General features: G+C 37.9%; 1 protein-coding gene across 5 annotated transcripts in view; it reads right to left on the reverse strand.

Moving 5' to 3' along the window:
• Positions 1-20,425, reverse strand: part of LOC122445571 (limbic system associated membrane protein) — a 687,896-nt gene that overhangs the window by 306,158 nt on the left and 361,313 nt on the right. For all 5 annotated transcript variants that reach the window (XM_043474966.1, XM_043474967.1, XM_043474963.1 and 2 more), the window contains exon 2: positions 12,974-13,206. In XM_043474966.1, the coding sequence (XP_043330901.1) occupies positions 12,974-13,206 (233 nt within the window). The remainder of the gene's footprint in view (positions 1-12,973; positions 13,207-20,425) is intronic.

Here is a 20,425-nt window from a genome sequence, read left to right on the forward strand (position 1 = left end):
TCCAAAAGTCTACAAGCAATAAATGCTGGAGAGGGTGTGGAGAAAAGGGAACCTCTTACACTGTTGGTGGGAATGCAAACTAGTACAGCCACTATGGAAAACAGTGTGGAGATTCCTTAAAAAACTTGAAATAGAACTGCCATATGACCCAGCAATCCCACTTTTGGGCATACACACTGAGGAAACCAGATCTGAAAGAGACACGTGCACCCCAATGTTCATTGCAGCACTGTTTATAATAGCAGGACATGGAAGCAACCTAGATGCCCATCAGCAGATGAATGGATAAGGAAGCTGTGGTACATATACACCATGGAATTTTACTCAGCCGTCAAAAGGAATTCATTTGAACCAGTCCTAATGAGATGGATGAAACTGGAGCCCCTTATACAGAGTGAAGTAAGCCAGAAAGATAAAGAACATTACAGCATACTAACACATATATATGGATTTTAGAAAGATGGTAACGATAACCCTATATGCAAAACAGAAAAAGAGACACAGAAATACAGAACAGACTTTTGAACTCTGTGGGAGAAGGTGAGGGTGGGATGTTTCAAAAGAACAGCATGTATACTATCTATGGTGAGACAGATCACCAGCCCAGGTGGGATGCATGAGACAAGTGCTCGGGCCTGGTGCACTGGGAAGACCCAGAGGAATCGGGTGGAGAGGGAGGTGGGAGGGGGGATCGGGATGGGGAATACGTGTAAATCTATGGCTGATTCATATCAATGTATGACAAAACCCACTGAAATGTTGTGAAGTAATTAGCCTCCAACTAATAAAAAAAAAAGAAAAGAAAAAAAAAGGCTAAAGAGAATCATTGAACTAACTGTACTAACATGTAAAATAGCAAGTAGTAAGATTATGAATGTTTTGCTTTCATTAGTTTATTTTTTCCTAATTTTCTTCAATATGCATATAGAACTTTCATAACCAGAAGATAATCTCAGGTAATTTTTGAAAAGGAAATAAATTTTTCTATATTTATTTAGCTGCACAGGGTCTTAGTTGCAGGATATGGAATCTAGTTCCCTGACCAGTGATTGAACCTGGGCCCCCTGCATTGGGAGCATAGAGTCAGCCACTGAACCACCAGGGAAGTCCTAAAAATTAGGTAAATTTTTTAAATGTGTGTTTAATAAAGACCTAGAAGAAATAAAAAAGAGTCAATTAAAAATGAATAATCCAATGAATGAGATCAAAAACACTCTGGAGGGAACCAAGAGTAGAATAACGGAGACAGAAGATAGGATAAGTGAGGTAGAAGATAAAATGGTGGAAATAAATGAAGCAGAGAGGAAAAAAGAAAAAAGGATCAAAAGAAATGAGGACAACCTCAGGGACCTCTGGGACAATGTGAAATGCCCCAACATTCGAATCACAGGAGTTCCAGAAGAAGAAGACAAAAAGAAAGGCCATGAGAAAATACTCGAGGAGATAATAGCTGAAAACTTCCCTAAAATGGGGAAGGAAATAGCCACTCAAGTCCAAGAAACCCAGAGAGTCCCAAACAGGATAAACCCAAGGTGAAACACCCCAAGACACATATTAATCAAATTAACAAAGATCAAACACAAAGAACAAATACTAAAAGCAGCAAGGGAGAAACAACAAATAACACACAAAGGGATTCCCATAAGGATAACAGCTGATCTGTCAATAGAAACCCTCCAGGCCAGAAGGGAATGGCAGGACATACTGAAAGTAATGAAAGAGAATAACCTACAACCTAGATTACTGTACCCAGCAAGGATCTCATTCAGATATGAAGGAGAATTCAAAAGCGTTACAGACAAGCAAAAGGTGAGAGAATTCAGCACCACCAAACCAGCTCTCCAACAGATGCTAAAGGATCTTCTCTAGACAGGAAATGCAGAAAGGTTGTATAAACATGAACCCAAAACAACAAAGTAAATGGCAATGGGGACCACACATATCAATAATTACCTTAAATGTAAATGGGTTGAATGCCCCAACCAAAAGACAAAGATTGGCTGAATGGATACAAAAACAAGACCCCTATATATGCTGTCTACAAGAGACCCACCTCAAAGCAAGAGACACATACAGACTAAAAGTGAAGGGCTGGAAAAAAATATTTCACGCAAACGGAGACCAAAAGAAAGCAGGAGTTGCAGTACTCATATCAGATAAAACAGACTTTCAAATAAAGGATGTTAAAAGAGACAAAGAAGGACACTACATAATGATCAAAGGATCAATCCAAGAAGAAGATATAACAATTATAAATATATATGCACCCAACATAGGAGCACCACAATATGTACGGCAAACACTAACGAGTATGAAAGAGGAAATTAATAGTAACACAATAATAGTGGGAGACTTTAATACCCCACTCACAACTATGGATAGATCAGCTAAACAGAAAAATTAAAAAGGAAACACAAACCTTGAAGACACAATGAACCAGCCTAGACCTAATTGATATCTATAGGAACATTTCAACCCCAAAACAATCAACTTCACCTTTTTTCTTCAAGTGCAGCACGGAACCTTCTCCAGAATAGATCATCCTGGGCCATAATCTGGTCTTGGAAAATTCAAAAAAATTGAAATCATTCAAGTCATCTTTCTGACCACAGTGCAGTAAGATTAGAAGATCTCATTACAGGAAAAAAATTGTTAAAAATTCAAACATATGGAGGCTAAATAACACGCTTCTGAATAATCAACAAATCATAGAAGAAATCAAAAAAGAAATCAAAATAATGTATAGAATATTGAAATGAAAATGAAAACACAACAACCAAAACCTATGGGACACTGTAAAAGCAGTGCTAAGGGGAAGGTTCATAGCATTACAGGCTTACATCAAGAAACAAGAAAAAAACCAAATAAATAACCTAACTCTACACCTAAAGCAATTAGAGAAGGAAGAAATGAAGAACCCCAGAGTTAGCAGAAGGAAAGAAATCTTAAAAATCAGGGCAGAAATAAATGCAAAAGAAACTAAAGATACCATAGCAAAAATCAACAAAGCTAAAAGCTGGTTTTTTGAAAAAATAAACAAAATTGACAAACCATTAGCAAGACTCATTAAGAAGCAAAGAGAGAAGAACCAAATTAACAAAATTAGAAATGAAAATGGCAGAGAATCAGCAACAGACAACACTGAAATACAAAGGATCATAAGAGACTACTACCAGCAGCTCTATGCCAATAAAATGGACAACTTGGATGAAATGGACAAATTCTTAGGAAAGTATAACTTTCCAAAACTGAACCAGGAAGAAATAGAAGATCTTAACAGACCCATCACAAGCAAGGAAATCGAAACTGTCATCAAAAATCTTCCAGCAAACAAAAGCCCAGGACCAGATGGCTTCACAGCTGAAATCTACCAAAAATTTAGAGAAGAGCTAACACCTATCTTACTCAAACTCTTCCAGAAAATTGCAGAAGAAGGTAAGCTTCCAAACTCATTCTATGAGGCCACCATCACCCTAATTCCAAAACCAGACAAAGATACCACAAAAAAAGAAAACTACAGGCCAATATCACTGATGAACATAGATGCAAAAATCCTTAACAAAATTCTAGCAAACAGAATCCAACAACATATTAAAAAAATCATACACCATGACCAAGTGGGCTTTATCCCAGGAATGCAAGGATTCTTTAATATCTGCAAATCAATCAATGTAATACACCACATTAACAAATTGAAAGATAAAAACCATATAATTATCTCAATAGATGCAGAGAAAGCCTTTGACAAAATTCAACACTCATTTATGATTAAAACTCTCCAGAAAGCAGGAATAGAAGGAACATACCTCAACATAATAAAAGCTATATATGAAAAACCCACAGCAAGCATCACCCTCAATGGTGAATTGAAAGCATTTCCCCTTTGAAATCAGGAAACAAAGACAAAGGGGTGCCGCACTCTCAAACCACTACTAATTCACATAGTGTTGGAAGTTTTTGGCCACAGCAATCAGAGCAGAAAAAGAAGTAAAGGAATCCAGATAGGAAAAGAAGAAGTAAAACTCTCACTGTTTGCAGATGACATGATCCTCTATATAGAAAACCCTAAAGACTCTACCAGAAAATTACTAGAGCTAATCAATGAATATAGTAAAGTTGCAGGATATAAAATTAACACACAGAAATCCCTTGCATTCCTATATACTAACAATGAAAAACAGAAAGAGAAATTAAGGAAACAATACCATTCACCATTGCAACAAAAAGAATAAGATACTTAGGAATATATCTACCTAAAGAAACAAAAGACCTATACATAGAAAACTATAAAACACTGATGAAAGAAAATCAAAGAGGACACAAACAGATGGAGAAACATACCGTGTTCATGGATTGGAAGAATCAATATTGTCAAAATGGCTATTCTACCCAAAGCAATCTATAGATTCAATGCAATCCCTATCAAGCTACCAACGGTATTTTCACAGAACTAGACCAAAGAATTTCACAATTTGTATGGAAATACAAAAAACCTCGAATAGCCAAAGTAATCTTGGAGAAGAAGAATGGAACTGGAGGAATCAAGCTGCCTGACTTCAGACTCTACTACTAACAAAGCCACAGTCATCAGACAGTATGGTATGGCACAAAAGACAGAAATTATAGATCACTGGAACAGAATAGAAAGCCCAGAGATAAATCCACGAACTTATGGACACCTTATCTTTGACAAAGGAGGCAAGGATACACAATGGAAAAAAGACAACCTCTTTAACAAGTGGTGCTGGGAAAACTGGTCAACCACTTGTAAAAGAATGAAACTAGAACACTTTCTAACACCATACACAAAAATAAACTCAAAATGGATTAAAGATCTAAAATGTAAGACCAGAAACTATAAAACTCCTAGAGGAGAACATAGGCAAAACACTCTCCGACATAAATCACAGCAAGATCCTCTATGACCCACCTCCCAGAATATTGGAAATAAAAGCAAAACTAAATAAATGGGACCTGACCTAATGAAACTTAAAAGCTTTTGCACTACAAAGGAAACTATAAGTAAGGTGAAAAGACAGCCCTCAGATTTGGGAGAAAATAATAGCAAATGAAGAAACAGACAAAGGATTAATCTCAAAAATATACAAGCAACTCCTGCAGCTCAACTCCAGAAAAATAAATGACCCAATCAAAAAATGGGCCAAAGAACTAACAGACATTTCTCCAAAGGAGACATACAGATAGCTAAAAAAACACAAAAAGATGCTCAACATCACTCATTATCAGAGAAATGCAAATCAAAACCACAATGAGGTACCATTACACGCCAGTCAGGATGGCTGCTATCCAAAAGTCTACAAGCAATAAATGCTGGAGAGGGTGTGGAGAAAAGGGAACCCTCTTACACTGTTGGTGGGAATGCAAACTAGTACAGCCGCTATGGAAAACAGTGTGGAGATTTCTTAAAAACTGGAAATAGAACTGCCATATGACCCAGCAATCCCACTTCTGGGCATACACACTGAGGAAACCAGATCTGAAAGAGACACGTGCACCCCAATGTTCATCGCAGCACTGTTTATAATAGCCAGGACATGGAAGCAACCTAGATGCCCATCAGCAGATGAATGGATAAGGAAGCTGTGGTACATATACACCATGGAATATTACTCAGCCATTAAAAAGAATTCATTTGAATCAGTTCTAATGAGATGGATGAAACTGGAGCCCATTATACAGAGTGAAGTAAGCCAGAAAGATAAAGAACATTACAGTATACTAACACATATATATGGAATTTAGAAAGATGGTAACGATAACCCTATATGCAAAACAGAAAAAGAGACACAGAAATACAGAACAGACTTTTGAACTCTGTGGGAGAAGGTGAGGGTGGGATGTTTCAAAAGAACAGCATGTATACTATCTATGGTGAAACAGATCACCAGCCCAGGTGGGATGCATGAGACAAGTGCTCGGGCCTGGTGCACTGGGAAGACCCAGAGGAATCGGGTGGAGAGGGAGGTGGGAGGGGGGATCGGGATGGGGAATACATGTAAATCCATGGCTGATTCATATCAATGTATGACAAAACCCACTGAAATGTTGTGAAGTAATTAGCCTCCAACTAATAAATAAAAAAATAAAAAAAAAATAAAACTGTATGAGGTAATATTCCCAAATATTTTAGCCCCCAAATTTCACTTCTTCCCATTACACTGGCTCTCTGATTGCTGATGTGGATAGTGATGTCCTTAAAGTCTGATCCTGACCTATTAACAGCCAATCAAGAGGCTATTGTCTGAAAAATTAAGCTGAAGTGTAGGACAATTAGTAGACTTCAGCACGTAAAATCCAAATGAAATTCTAGTTAATCAGGAAGACTCAATAATCAACAGAATTATCCCTCAGATCAAATATAACTAAAGATGGTCTCAAATTCTTTATTTCATTAGAACATTTAAAAGATGTATCAAGCACCAGGCTAAGTTGAATTGGAATGCAGTGGCAAACAGTTTGTGTAATATTTTGTAGGTGATGCTAAATTATTTTAAAAATAATCAGTGCAACATGATACTGATTATGGAAGGGAAAGAGAGACAAAAGGGAAGGGAGAACAAAGGAACTAATGAAAGAAAGAAAGGAGAGCAATTAAAAGAGATCAAAGGATGGCTGCTTCGAGTTCTGGGTAATAGATATTAGTCAGAATTAGGAATGTTTGATAGAATTGTAAAATGCACCCAAGAATTTAAATCTTAGGAACAATAAGTTCTAGACGAGTATTCATGAAAACATTAAATGTTTCCCAACATCTGAATTTTCAATTATTAAATTAAGAAAGCATCTACAGACATGCAACTGCAAGCCAATATGATATGCTTGGATTAATGAAATACAGGAAATATGACATTTTAAGTGCGAGGATAAAACACAGGGTCTTACAAGAGTTAACTTTCATACTTCTTCCATAGTTACATTGGTTTAATTCAGGTAATCACACAAGGAGATCAAGCCAGTCAGTCCTACAGGAAATCAACCCTGAATACCGGATTGATGCTGAAGCTGAAATTCCAATATTTTGGCCACCTGATACAAAGAGCTGACTCACTGGAAAAGACCCTGATGCTGGGAAAGATTGAGGGCAGGAGTAGAAGAGGGCAAGAGGATGAGATACATATGTCTTTTTGAGTCCCTTTGCTCTCCACCTGAAATTATGACAACATTGTTAATCGGCTTAATGAAATAAAGTGAAAATTTTAAAAAATGTTAATGAGAATAGCATAAAAAGAAAGCAAAAGACGCAACACAGAAATGACGGTTCTGTTATGGGTAACAGACTCAAGAATAATGTAATAAATACATTGAAAACATGATAAATGTTATAAGGTACAATGAATGAGACATTTAATAAATAAGATCTACATTTAAAAAATAACATCGTGATAAGATGTCCTTTGTATTCACATACACATGGAGATTCCTAATGTTGCAGCTAAAAAGCTACCTTGTTTTTGGAGCCATCTTTCCCAGAGCTCAAGAAGATGAGATTAATCTTTGTATTCAGTGAGTACACAGATTTATTTTTACTTTTAATTTTTCTATGACAAGGCCCTAGTACCTGCTTTGCAGAGTTTTAGATACACTTTGATGCCAGGTCACCCAGGAAAATGAACAGGCAGGCAGAACAAACCCCTCTCACTGATTGCTTAGATTTCTGCCACAGTGGTTCTTGGTTTTCCCACATGTATCTGAAGCACCCGCAGAGCACACACACTTGTAAATTTTGGCCACATTACCAAGCCTTCCAGTTCAGTTGTTCTGGGAGTGGTTCTCAGGAATCTGTATTTTGAAAAGTATAATAAACCAAATTCTCTACTTTTTTGCAGCTTATGCAAGGATCAGGTAAAGAGAAATATTGCCTTAACACAAGTGTCTCCATTTCTGGCATAAGCAGAAAAAAATAGGAAATCATAGGAAGGAAGGTAACCTTTGAAGAGAAATGGGCATTATTAATTGGAAGGATGCTAGAGAAATTTGTTTATATTATTTAAGTGAAAGATATTGTTTTCTCAATCTTTGAGTTTAGAATCTGTAAAGGAGGTGGTATAAGAACCAAACTATCTGGCTTTAGAAATGGGTCCCACCATTTTTTACATATCTCAAATGAATGTTTATATTTGAATAGCCTGACTTCCACAGATGCAAAATTTCATTTCACTAATTGCAAGTGATCCCAAAGGTCATTATTGATTTGTGAATTTGCTGATGCAAAACTTTCACCTGTGTTCCTCATGAGGAAGATGTGTGGAGATGTTATTTAGCTAAAGATTGAGTTTAGCAAACCATGAAGCATATTTATTTCAACACAGGTTATTTTCTGTGTAACGACTCTCATGAACTGATTTTAAAAAAAAATTACTTTCTCTCTGAAAAATAATCACCAAAATAGGAGAGAAAATGTTGGAGATGCTGAAAAGTCACTCACATTGTGGAAATATATATATACTAATTAAACTAATTTCCAGGAGAAATGGAGGGATACAGGAGAAATATGAGGGGGACAAACACTTAAACATTTATAAAGTTGAGATTTTTGAAGTCTAGATAAGTTTGCATATCTCAACCAGTTTTTGTTGTTGTTGTTGTTTTAGTTTTGATACATGAAATGGACAGTTTAGGGAGAGATTTTCTTTTCATATCATGAAAGCCAAGTTATGTTCCAATATACCATTCCTATCTCATGCCCAAGAATAGTTTTAGAAATATTAGGGGATATAACATTATTTGAAATTGAATGAAATTATGCAGGGTTATTTCCCTAGATGTTCTTAATGTACATACTACTTTTAAAGTAGTGGCTCCTAAAGTGTGGTCCCAGTACCAGCAGCATCAGTATCACCTGGGAATGTGTGAGAAGTGTAACTAGAGTATGAGAACATGTGAGAGTGCAAATTATCAGGCCTGATCTTCAGAACGACTTAATCAGAAATTCTGAAGTGGGGTGTACCACCAATCAAAAATAGAACTTACCAAACTCTCTATGTGTTGTCAATATACACTGTGTGTTGTCCTCAGACATCCTTAATACAAGTAGCTAAAAAATTAGAGGTGATGCTGGTCTAAGAAGACTTTCAGAATCCCAAAGAAGTACAGTTCAAGACTGGATGCTAAGGAAAAGGACAACTGAAGAAAATCCATTGAAGGAACCCAAATAACAGCTGAAAGAGCCTACTCAAGGGTATCATGCAACAAGTGGAGGGCATTGTCGGACTCTGGGAAGCACCCAGGACAAAGAGAGCCTCATGAGAGTTACTCCAGCAGCAGCAGCCTGCTTGTTGTCACAGTAGTTATCATCATCATTAGTATCACTATCACTATCACCACCACCACCATCATCATCACCTTATTTGGTGAGAACACATGATCTCCAGAAAACAAGCTAGGGGCTTACCTAGGTCACGTAATCTTTAAGTTAAACCAAGCTTTAGAGTGACTAAAGATGGTGACTGCAGCCATGAAATGAAAAGATGCTGGCTCCTTGGAAGAAAAACTATGACAAACCTAGACAGCATATTCAAAAGGAGAGACATCACTTTGCCAACAAAGCTCCATCCAGTCAAAGCTATGGATTTTCCAGTAGTCACGTATGGATGTTATAGTTGGACTATAAAGAAAACTGAGCACCAAAGAACTGATGCTTTTGAACTGTGGTGTTGGAGATGACTCTTGAGAGTCCCTTGGACAGCAAGGAGATCAAAACAATCAATCCTAAAGGAAATAAGTCCTGAATATTCATTGGAAGGACTGATGCTGAAGCTGAAGCTCCAATACTTTGGCCAGCTGATGTGAAGAGCCAACTCACTGGAAAAGACCCTGATGCTGAGAAAGACTGAAGGCAGGAGGAGAAGGGCATGATAGAGGATGAGATGGTTGAATGGCATCACCGACTCAATGGACATGAGTTTGAGCAAGTTCCAGGAGTTGGTGATGGACAGAGAAGCCTGGCGTGCTGAAGTCCATGAGGTTGCAAAGATTCAGACATGATTGAGTGACTGAATTGAACTGAGGCCTTAGAGAAATCAAGTGAAAGTGAAAGTCACTCAGTCATGTCTGACTCTTTGCAACCCCATGGTCTATACATTCCTTGGAATTCTCCAGGCCAGAATACTGGAGTGGTAGTCTTTCCCTTCTTCAGGGGATCTTTCCAACCCAGGGATCGAATCTAGGTCTCCTGCATTGCAGGTGGATTCTTTACCAGCTGAGCTATTAGGGAAGCCCCAAGTAGGTTACTCCAAAATTGATTTAAGTAGCAAGAAAGAAAACTGAGATTTGAAGCCCCACTTTCTTAACTACTATTTTTCAGTGATATCTCACAGCATCTTTAAGCTAAAGGTGACCTCCCCATAGGGCAAAGAAAAAGAATACAGTATTTATTTAATAATGAGTTATGTGGGATTTGCAGAAAGCATGTATGGTGAGTAAGGAAGAACTTGAAAAATTCAAAAGACCCTTATATTCTGAAGGAAGGTGCTGTGGGATTGGAGGAAAGGAGGATGGCAGACATGCCTATAAGCAGAATCTTTGATGTGGTGAAAACATGTAAAATGGAGGCAAGGAGTAGGAGGCAGTGTGAATAAACAGCGGTAAAAGGGTGGAACCACTGACATAATCACAAAGTTGAATGTCCTAAGGGGAATCAAATCAGCCATCTGGTGCTAGATATCAAATGCCAACATCCATATAACTGTCCAAAAAATCTCCCTTCATAACTCAGGTTCAAGGAGGAAGCAACCTTTCATCATCACCCTTACAAGAACAGGCTTTGTTGCTCATTTTTTCTTTTAAAGCAGTATGGTTAAAAAGAAAATACTCTAATATCTTGAATCAAACAGATATGGGTTTGAAACCCAGTCCTAAGCCAAGAGGCAGCCTTGGGCAGCTCCTTATCATTTCTGAACTTCAACTTTTTTTCATATTTATAATAAAGCTACTAATATCTACTTCATAATAACATTATTAGAAGCAAACAAGATAATGAATAAACAGTACCTCAACTGTATAGTTCTTTTCCATCTCTTAATATAAAGTTAAACTCAATAACTTAATAGGGAAGTATAAGCAGCATGATCTGACCTAGTTCTAACTCTAATTCTCTCAAGATTACTGTGTTAGTAGCTAAAATGTACATAGATGAATGAGGAAAAAGGAGGAAGGGCTTTGGGCACTTGGCACTAAGAGCTCAAATAGGAATTTGGTAGTTCTTAAAAAGTCAGAGCAAAAAAATTCCCATTCCAGTAGAATATACTTCAATTTGATTCCTTGTCTGCTTGGATCCAAACTACTCCCTGAATTCTCTGTGTGACCTTGAGCAAGTAACCTAAACCTAATTAACTTCTGTTTCCTCATCTAGAAACCAAGGGATATAATCCTCAGATTGCCCAATTTTGTTCCTTGTAGGACAATATACATTCTCTAGCTGTGGTCTCTAGTGAGTTTCCAATAACATTAAAGACTGTGAAGGTATTAAAATTGTGTAGGAATTTCACAATATAATGTGTTGCTGGTCATTATATAAAATCTGTTCCAAGGGACCTTAAGTAAACTAATTATCTCCCCTTTCTTTGCCATTAAATGAGTAGAAATTTTCCTTTTGTTTTGAAGTGTGTGTTTCTGTGTGTGTGTGTGTGCTTGTGTGCAGGTTTGTGTTTTGAGGAAGTTGCTAAGTTAACCTTTTACATATTTACACATCTGTAGTTATGTTTACACACTTAAATGGACAGCCTGACATCCAAACCCTGGTGTCTCTCATTAAGGAACTCAAGCGTTGTCCTCTAAACTACAAGGAAAAGATTCTATGTTGTGCTGTGATAGGCACTTCGCAAGTCAGTAGACATACCTTTTATAAGCAATAAAATGAAGCTGTCAGCCATTGCAAATGGACCAAGATAGAGGTCACATGACTAAACCACCCCTGCACCAGGTACTCTCTGATGTATTTACTCCGGTTTCAATCTATTAATCAGAGGAGTTGGGAGAGCAATAATTTAAATGCTGCAATAATCAATTCCATAACACATTAATAGAAGCTACAGTCAAACTTTGCATACAACTGACTGCACTGGAATCTTGACAGGAGCCCTAGGGCCATGCCTAATTTGCATTAAATTTACATAAAATTGTAAATCAAGAATACATGAACACAGCCCTAATATTTGTTAGTGCTTAGATCCTTCCTGGTAGATGGATTGAAACTGCTGGTGGTTTGACTCTGCTTGCAATAAAACTGTACAGCTGATCAGCTTTGTTCTCATTCTGCAATTATGGGGAAGGGGACCCAAGAGAGCTATAGTTTCAGGGCTTGCGTATGCCATTTAGGGTTTTGATCCTGTAAAACCATGACTCAGATGTGCCCTTGGAAACCCCAGTCTGGAAGCAGATTATCCCTGATGATTTTGCAGATCCTTGTCACGGCACTTGCTCACAAATAACTTGCCATGAAATAGAGATAGCCAGCCAGCTGAGAGCATGCCAAGGCCTCTGGAAATTTTTATTTTTCCAAATAACATTTACTATCAGAAAAACAGATAATTAGTGATATTCTTCAAACTGAGGACAGATAGAAATCACACCTTCAGCAAAACCATCCAGTATCTAACAGTGTGATAAAGTGGACCTCACATGGTTCCAAGCATTCTGTGTGTTTTTGCGTCCCTGTGGACACAGCTGTGGTCTTTGATGTGTGTTATCACACTCAGGGTTAAGAGAAAACATTCACCAAAGTTATTGGCTCACAGTGGCAAGCCTCCTTCTTCTTTATCCTCCTCAGTTCTATTATTTAAAGTCTATCCCCATTTAAAGTTTTTCTATGTAAAAAGAAAATAGATACTAAAGTGCCATAATGAATTTGGAATTTGCCATAATGAACCCTTTATGCCAGAAAGGATTAGTCAAGTATTTTGTATGTCATGATTATTTTCTGCTGCTCGCCTCTCCTTTTCCACCTTCTCCTTACCTTGTACGATCAAGTAAACTTGGGAGGTCTTCGGCTCATGCTGTGTCTGCACCGAGCAAGTGTAAGATCCCTCATCGTAGACATCCACCTTCTGGATTCGCAGGCTGTACTCCAGAGAATGGCGTTTCTCCAGCTCAACCCGGGGGTCCAGAGACCACTTGTCATGCCCAGCAAAAATGATGCCAGAACGGTTCAACCAGGCCACTTTCGAGTTCTTATCTTCTACAACGCACCTGGCAAAGTAGAACAATGACATTAGAGCCTTAGCCATACCCGGATGTGCATTCATTCTTAACACAATTTGACTCAAAAAGGCCAATCAGGAGAAATGACTGTGTGCAGAATGAATCATGGCCATGCCGTTTCTTAGAGTCCTGAATACTGTCATCATTTCCCCTTTAAGATCTCATCCCCATCCACTGGATGGGTGTCAGGATATCACACTCAATGTGACAACAAACAACCAGGGAGAGTAATGCAGGCAGCTAAATGGATATCAGCTCCCCACTGGATTATATTCTTCTTGTCTAGGAAAAGGTCATTCACACAGAACTCCATTTGCTTAAGTTACTTTGAGAATTAGACAAATGATAATACGGCACATTTACTCAGTTTTGAACTGCATGTATTCTTTCATTCAGTTCAGTTCAGTTCAGTCACTCAGTCGTGTCTGACTCTTTGAGACCCCATGGACTACAGCACGCCAGGCTTCCCTGTCCATCACCAACTCCCGGAGCTTACTCAAACTCATGTCCATCAAGTTGGTGATGCCATCCAGCCATCTCATCCTCTGTCAGCCCCTTCTCCTCCTGCCCCCAATCCCTCCCAGCATCAGAGTCTTTTCCAATGAGTCAACTCTTCACATAGGGTGGCCAAAGTATTGGAGTTTCAGCTTCAGCATCAGTCCTTCCAATGAACACCCAGGACTGAGTTCCTTTAGGATGGACTGGTTGGATCAACTTGCTGTCCAAGGGACTCTCAAGAGTCTTCTCCAACACCACAGTTCAAAAACATCAATTCTTTGGCACTCAGCTTTCTTTATAGTCCAACTCTCACATCCATACATGACTACTGGAACAACCATTGCTTTGACTAGATGGACCTTTGTTGGCTATACTAATTCTTTAGTATTTCTTAAAGGCTTATGTGAAGGTGGATTCAAATTATGCCCCACCATTGAATCAACAGGAATTAGACTGAATTTCAGAGTTTACTTCTGATCTTTCCAAGTTTGGAATGCCCACCCCTAGGAATGAGAAGTGTGTGAGCGGGTCCAAGGGTAAGTAGATAGGTATTGGAAACAAAATCAAAGCTTGTATCATCTTGCCTAAGTCTGGTTCCACCTTCTGAAGGCAACAGGTTATAGGCTGGGAAGACAGCTTGCTACCAGCATTTCTAGCACAATAGAATGAATTCAATCTTTTCCAATAGTTGAAAAGCTAATTATTCCAAGGAATATGAAGGAAAAAAAATATCGATTTGAATAACTACTTATTTTAGAAACCTAAAAGGGTTTAATGGAGAAAATCATGCTCCTTCAATTGCAGCAAGAATCTGGAAATGGAAAAGTCAAGCCAAAAACCTTCTAGATCTTTGGCAAGATTTATATCTGCCTCACAAGGAGGTGGTCTCAGATCCCGTTCACAGCTGCAGAGGCAGCTGCTCAGTACTCTGGGGCATGAGGGATGGACAGAAGAAGCCAGGATCATGACAGCAGAACAGTAAAATACTGTGTTCCCCTGTATTTTCCAAACCAAGTCCAATCCAGATTTTCTGTCAGGTCCAAAGAGCCATGCATGGACAGGAAGCTGATACACTATCCACAGGTGTAAATACATAAAGATAGAGTCCAATTCATCTCTTCTAAAAGAAGGAGAAACGCGGAATCGTTTAAAAACAACTCACTTATGGTACAAAAGTCATTCTCATCCTATTATTTTTGGGTAAATTTCAAATTTTGCTAAAAATGAGAATTTCATTTAATTACTTGAGTGCATGATATACAGGTCTTTCTTTTCCTCTCCACTTATTTATTTTCAGAAACATAGGTAGATTAAGGGCTTCCCTGGTAGCTCAGTGGTAAAGAATGCACCTGCAATGCAGGAGCCACAGGAGATGTGGGTTCAATCTCTGGATCAAGAAGATTCCTTTGAGGCGAGCATGACAACCCATTCCAGTATTCTTGCCTGGGAAAGTCCCATGGACAGAAAAGCCTGATGGACTACAGTCCATAGGGTTGCAAAGAGTCAGAAATGAATGAAGTGATTGGGCACAGAACAAATGTGGATTAAAGTACCATTTAGTAGCTCCAATATATGTTTCTCTGCCATTCAGATATTATTGAGATCAATTATGCTTGATAATTTAAGACTCTTCTAAAGGGGAGGGCAAAGCTAACTTCATGAATGCTCCCTGCTTCTCTCCTGACTCAGTTTTACTTTCCCTCTTCCATTCCTTGGTGGTACCATGTCTCTGTCCTTGGTGGTATTTGTAGCGCTTCTCAACTTAGAATCAGTTATGAATCAATTAATAAATTATTTGCTGTCTTCCTCTAGATCATTAATAAAGTTGCTGATGTAGGTCTCCTGTGTTTTTCTTTTCTACTCAGAATAATGGAAATTTCTCTTTGCCAAAGCATTTTAATTTTCTATCACATTTATCATTGCATTGCTTTCATCATCTACACAGCCCAACACAGTAGTAACTAGTATGTTATAGCATAGAGGTGTACCTTAAATGGTGTTTAGCCTGGAGGAAGGCTAGAATATGTTTATCTTGAAAAAGTACATTTTATATACATATAACTATAAATAAAGAAATGATATGGACCTAACAGAAGCAGAAGATATTAACAGGTGGCAATAATACACCAATCTATACAAAAAAGATCTTAATGACCTGGATAACCATGATGGTGTGATCACTCATCTAGAGCCAGACATCTTGGAGTGCAAAGTCAAGTGGGCCTTAGGAAGCATCACTACAAACAAAGCTAGTGGAGGTTATGGGGTTCCAGCTAAGCTATTTCAAATTCTAAAAGATGATGCTGTGAAAGTGTTGCACTCAATATGCCAGCATATTTGGAAAGCTCACCAGTGGCCACAGGACTGGGGGAAAGGTCAGTTTTCATTCCAATCCCAAAGAAGGTTAATGCCAAAGAATGTTCAAACTACCACACAATTGCACTCATTTCACACGCTAGCAAAGAAATGCTCAAAATCTTTCACGCTAGGCTAGGCTTCAACAGTACATGAACTGAGAACTTCCAGATGTATGAGCTGGATTTAGAAAAGACAGAGGAACCAGAGATCAAATTGTCAACATCCACTGGATCATAGAAAAAGCAAGAGAATTTCAGAAAAAAACATCTACTTCTGCTTCATTGACTATACTAAATCCTTTGTGTGGATCACAATGAACTGTGGAAAATTCTTAAAGAGTTGGGAATACTGGACCATCTTACCTGCCTCCTGAGAAACCTGTATGCAGGTCAGGAAGCCACAGTTAGAACTGGACATGGAACAACAAACTGGTTCCAAATTGGGAAAAGAATACATCAGGGCTGTATATTGTTACCCTGCTTATTTAACTTATATGCAGAGTACATCATGCAAAATGCTGGGCTGGATGAAGCACAAGCTGGAATCAAGATTGCAGGGAGAAATATCAATAACCTCAGATATATAGATGAAGCCACCCTTATGGTAGAAAGCAAAGAGGAACTAAAGAGCCTCTCGATGAAAGTGAAAGAGGAGAGCAAAAAACTGGCTTAAAACTCAACATTCAAAAAACGAAGATCATGGCATCCAGTCCCATACTTTATGACAAATATATGGGGAAACAATGGAAACAGTGACAGACTTTATTTTCTTGGGCTCCAAAATCACTGCAGACAGTGACTCCAGCCATGAAATTAAAAGACACTTGCTTCTTGGAAGAGAAGCTATGATAAACCTAGACAGCATATTCAAAAGCAGAGACATCGCTTCTAACAAAGTTCCCTTGTAGTTAAAGCTATGGTTTTTCCAGTAGTCATGTATGGTTGTGAGAGCTGGACCATAAAGAAGGCTGAGCATAGAAGAATTGATGCTTTGAACTCTGGTGTTGGAGAAGACTCTTGAGAGTCCCTTGGATAGCAAGGAGATCAAACCAGTCAATCCTAAAGAAAATAAATGCTGAATATTCTTGGAAGAACTGATGCTGCAGCTGAAGTCCAATACTTTGGCCACCTGATGCAAAGACCTGACTCACTGGAAAAGACCCTGAGCTGGGAAAGATTGATGGCAGGAAGAGAAGGGGATGACAGACGATGAGATGGTTTGATGGCATCACTGACTCAATGGACATGAGTTTGAGCAAACTCTGGGAGATGGTGAAGGTCAGAGAAGTTTAGCATGCTGCAGTCCATGGGGTCACAAAGAGTCAGACAGGACTGAGGGACTGAACAAGAAAAACGACAATACATATGCATTTTGTCTTATTCATTAAGGTACCTCCAAGCACTAATATGGTATAACACAGACCTTGGTACATGCCTGTCATATGAACCAGCAGTGTTACATATGCAGAAAAAGGATATATGGTTACCTATATTCCACTCCTCCCATCCCAAGCCCTTACAGCATCCACTAATGAACTGGGCGAATTTCCTTATTAGTGAAAGGGAGAGTTTCTAAGTTGAATCTTTAGGGTCCTTTGGACACTTAAGCAATTTTTTTCTGTGGAAAAGTTAAAATTAGCACATAGATCATTACTCCAAATTATTCTCTGAGAGAGTTCAGATCTATCTTACCTAAAGAAGTAATTGACTATTTCAGCAAAATTGCCAGACCCATAAAAATGCATCCACCGAAACAGTATAAAGTTATGTGGAAATTCTACTGTGACAATCACTATAATATTTTATTTGTATATTGTGTTTCATTCAAATTTATTTTTCATAATTTCTCCTTTACTTCCAAATAAGTGAAAGGAACACTAGAATATATACATACACACATACACACATACACTCACACTTTTCACTAATCAGTATCATTAACCAACTCCAAGCACCAGAGCACAATGTAACATTTTTAAAAAGGAAATCGAGACTCCTCCAGATATTTAAGGGTTCTTCTTTTATGCAGCTAATGGTTCAGAGTAAGTGTGTCGACTTTATAAACTAGAAAATAATCTTTCTACAACACGGCTAAAACATTCACACTGAAAAGCGAGCAAAAAAAAATCACAATTTCAGAGTTAATTTAACATTAAGAATGTTTAAATCTTGATTTAAAATGGAAACTATTTTAAACCATAAGAAGTGCATATAAGAGAAAAGATGATCAAAGTCAAAGTAATAGTCTCAACTACAGAAAACTGTAGAAGTTTTGTTTGTTAAATGAAAATAACCGGTCACATAGGATAGTCACAAATGCCTAGCTACTGGGAAATGAGGAAATGCCAATTAAAGAAAGAGCCGGGCCCAGTAAGCATCATGAGCGTGCATCTGGAAGCTAAGTGGCTTAAATGTCTATTAGGCATGCCTGTGGAGTGAGTGTTCTCATGCCATACCAGTGTAATATGGCAATAAAGGAGCCCCCACTCAGAATGCTGCTTCAGTACCAGTCTAGTTCAAAAACAAATACCTAGTCACTTCATCTGCTAAATCGGCTCTGGCCAAAGCAGGGAAATTATAGAAAGACACATTTTTCCAATCTGTGTTATGTGTTGTTTGAATTTGATAGAATGTTTCCTTTAAAAGCTTGGGATACACAAATCATTCCAGGATTTAGAAAGGATTGCATGATAAAGGGAGTAGGTGTTGGTCCCAAGAGGAGAGGGCAGGGACTGACCTTCCACTGTGGGTGGGATTTCTGGCAGGTGGCTGAGGCCCTGAAGATATAATACAAAGTGCCACCTTTCCAGGAAATCTTGATTCATGCCCCATCCTTTTACTTGACTCCTTCTTATTACTCCACAATGTATTTGAGTTATCTGTACTTATCTTTTCTCATAAGCTTATTAATGAGAGTGACCCTCAAGAAGTCACCTATGGAACCTTCATGGGGCCAACAGAATAGCTCACCAGGTACACAGGAGGCACTTGCTAAAATGTGGAATAAATACACTGAATTTAACAAACTGCTAGTAGATCAATTATCAAATATTTGTTAATTATTTAATAGGTATAGTATAGATGATAACTATTTTATCTTTTCTTAACTAATAATTAAAATTTTCAGATACATAGGGAAAATTTTAAAGAGAATTACTGAGTATGGAATTAACATGAAATCAAGAGAGAAATATTGTTATCAATGAAGAAAGATCATTCCTGGGAATAAATAATCTATATCACGCATTAAAAACAGTGAAAAGAAGTATAAAGCACTAGATAAACATTTAGTGAGTTGCCCACATTAAGCATGAACCCACAAATTTCACGTGGTTACTTACCTTAACTATGAACCTATGATTTTTTTTTAAATCAGCTTTAAAAAAATAAAAAGAAAGGCAAGCAAACACATTTCTAACTTCCCTGTTCAGCATGTCTGAATCCATAAAACCGTCACAAAAAATCAATTCACCCATAAAAATTCTCAAGCATTGGATCTCTGCAAGTACTTTACACCAAGTATATTATGCACAGTTACACAAATAGGTACATTGACAATTCTACTCATACTGCATCAAGTCTGGGGATTATACTTCCAAAACGAAGAATATAATTGGAGGCAGAAAGAAATGCTAAATTTGGTTTGTACCAATAGATGGCTTAATAACATATTTACTGACAGTGCATCCTTGATGTAAGTGATACACATCTAATAGATATTAAGCCTGTTCAGCTGCTACTAGACACAGCTCATTTTTAATAAGCATTACTGGCTGCTATAAATGGACTGAGTTAGTAATTAAATTTATCCAGACTTTACTTCTGAAGAGTATAATTTGGTATTTATTCTAAAATAACAAGTAAATATATTTTACTTAGTTTCTCACCAGTTATCCACCTTCATACTTTTTAATTATACAAACTGGGGAAAGTGTAGCTAGATGGGTGAGACAGATTTGTTTCTTAAGAAAGAACAGTGAGATGAGTGGTTTTTTAAGTGGGGGCAATTTGTGCTTCCAGATAATATTTGGTAATATCTGAAGACAGTTTTTTGAATATCACAATTGGAAAGAGGAGGCTGTTTCTGGTATCTGGTGGGTAGAGGGCAAGAATGCTGCTGAATCTCCTACAATGTAAAGAGTACCCCAACGACAAAGACAAATCCCAAGTGAAATGTTGGCAGGGTTGAAACTGAAAAACTTGAGTTAGACCTTGGTCCCTTCATTTAAAGATCTGGAAGCATTAAGTCAAGCATCTACAGTGCAATGCTATTTTCTCATAAGCATATACTCCTAAATTTATAAGCACTTAATTGCCACCAGCAAAGCCCTTGTATTATAAGTCACATTTGT

Source organism: Cervus canadensis, chromosome 7 (genome assembly GCF_019320065.1).
Source record: "Cervus canadensis isolate Bull #8, Minnesota chromosome 7, ASM1932006v1, whole genome shotgun sequence".
Lineage (NCBI taxonomy): Eukaryota > Metazoa > Chordata > Mammalia > Artiodactyla > Cervidae > Cervus > Cervus canadensis.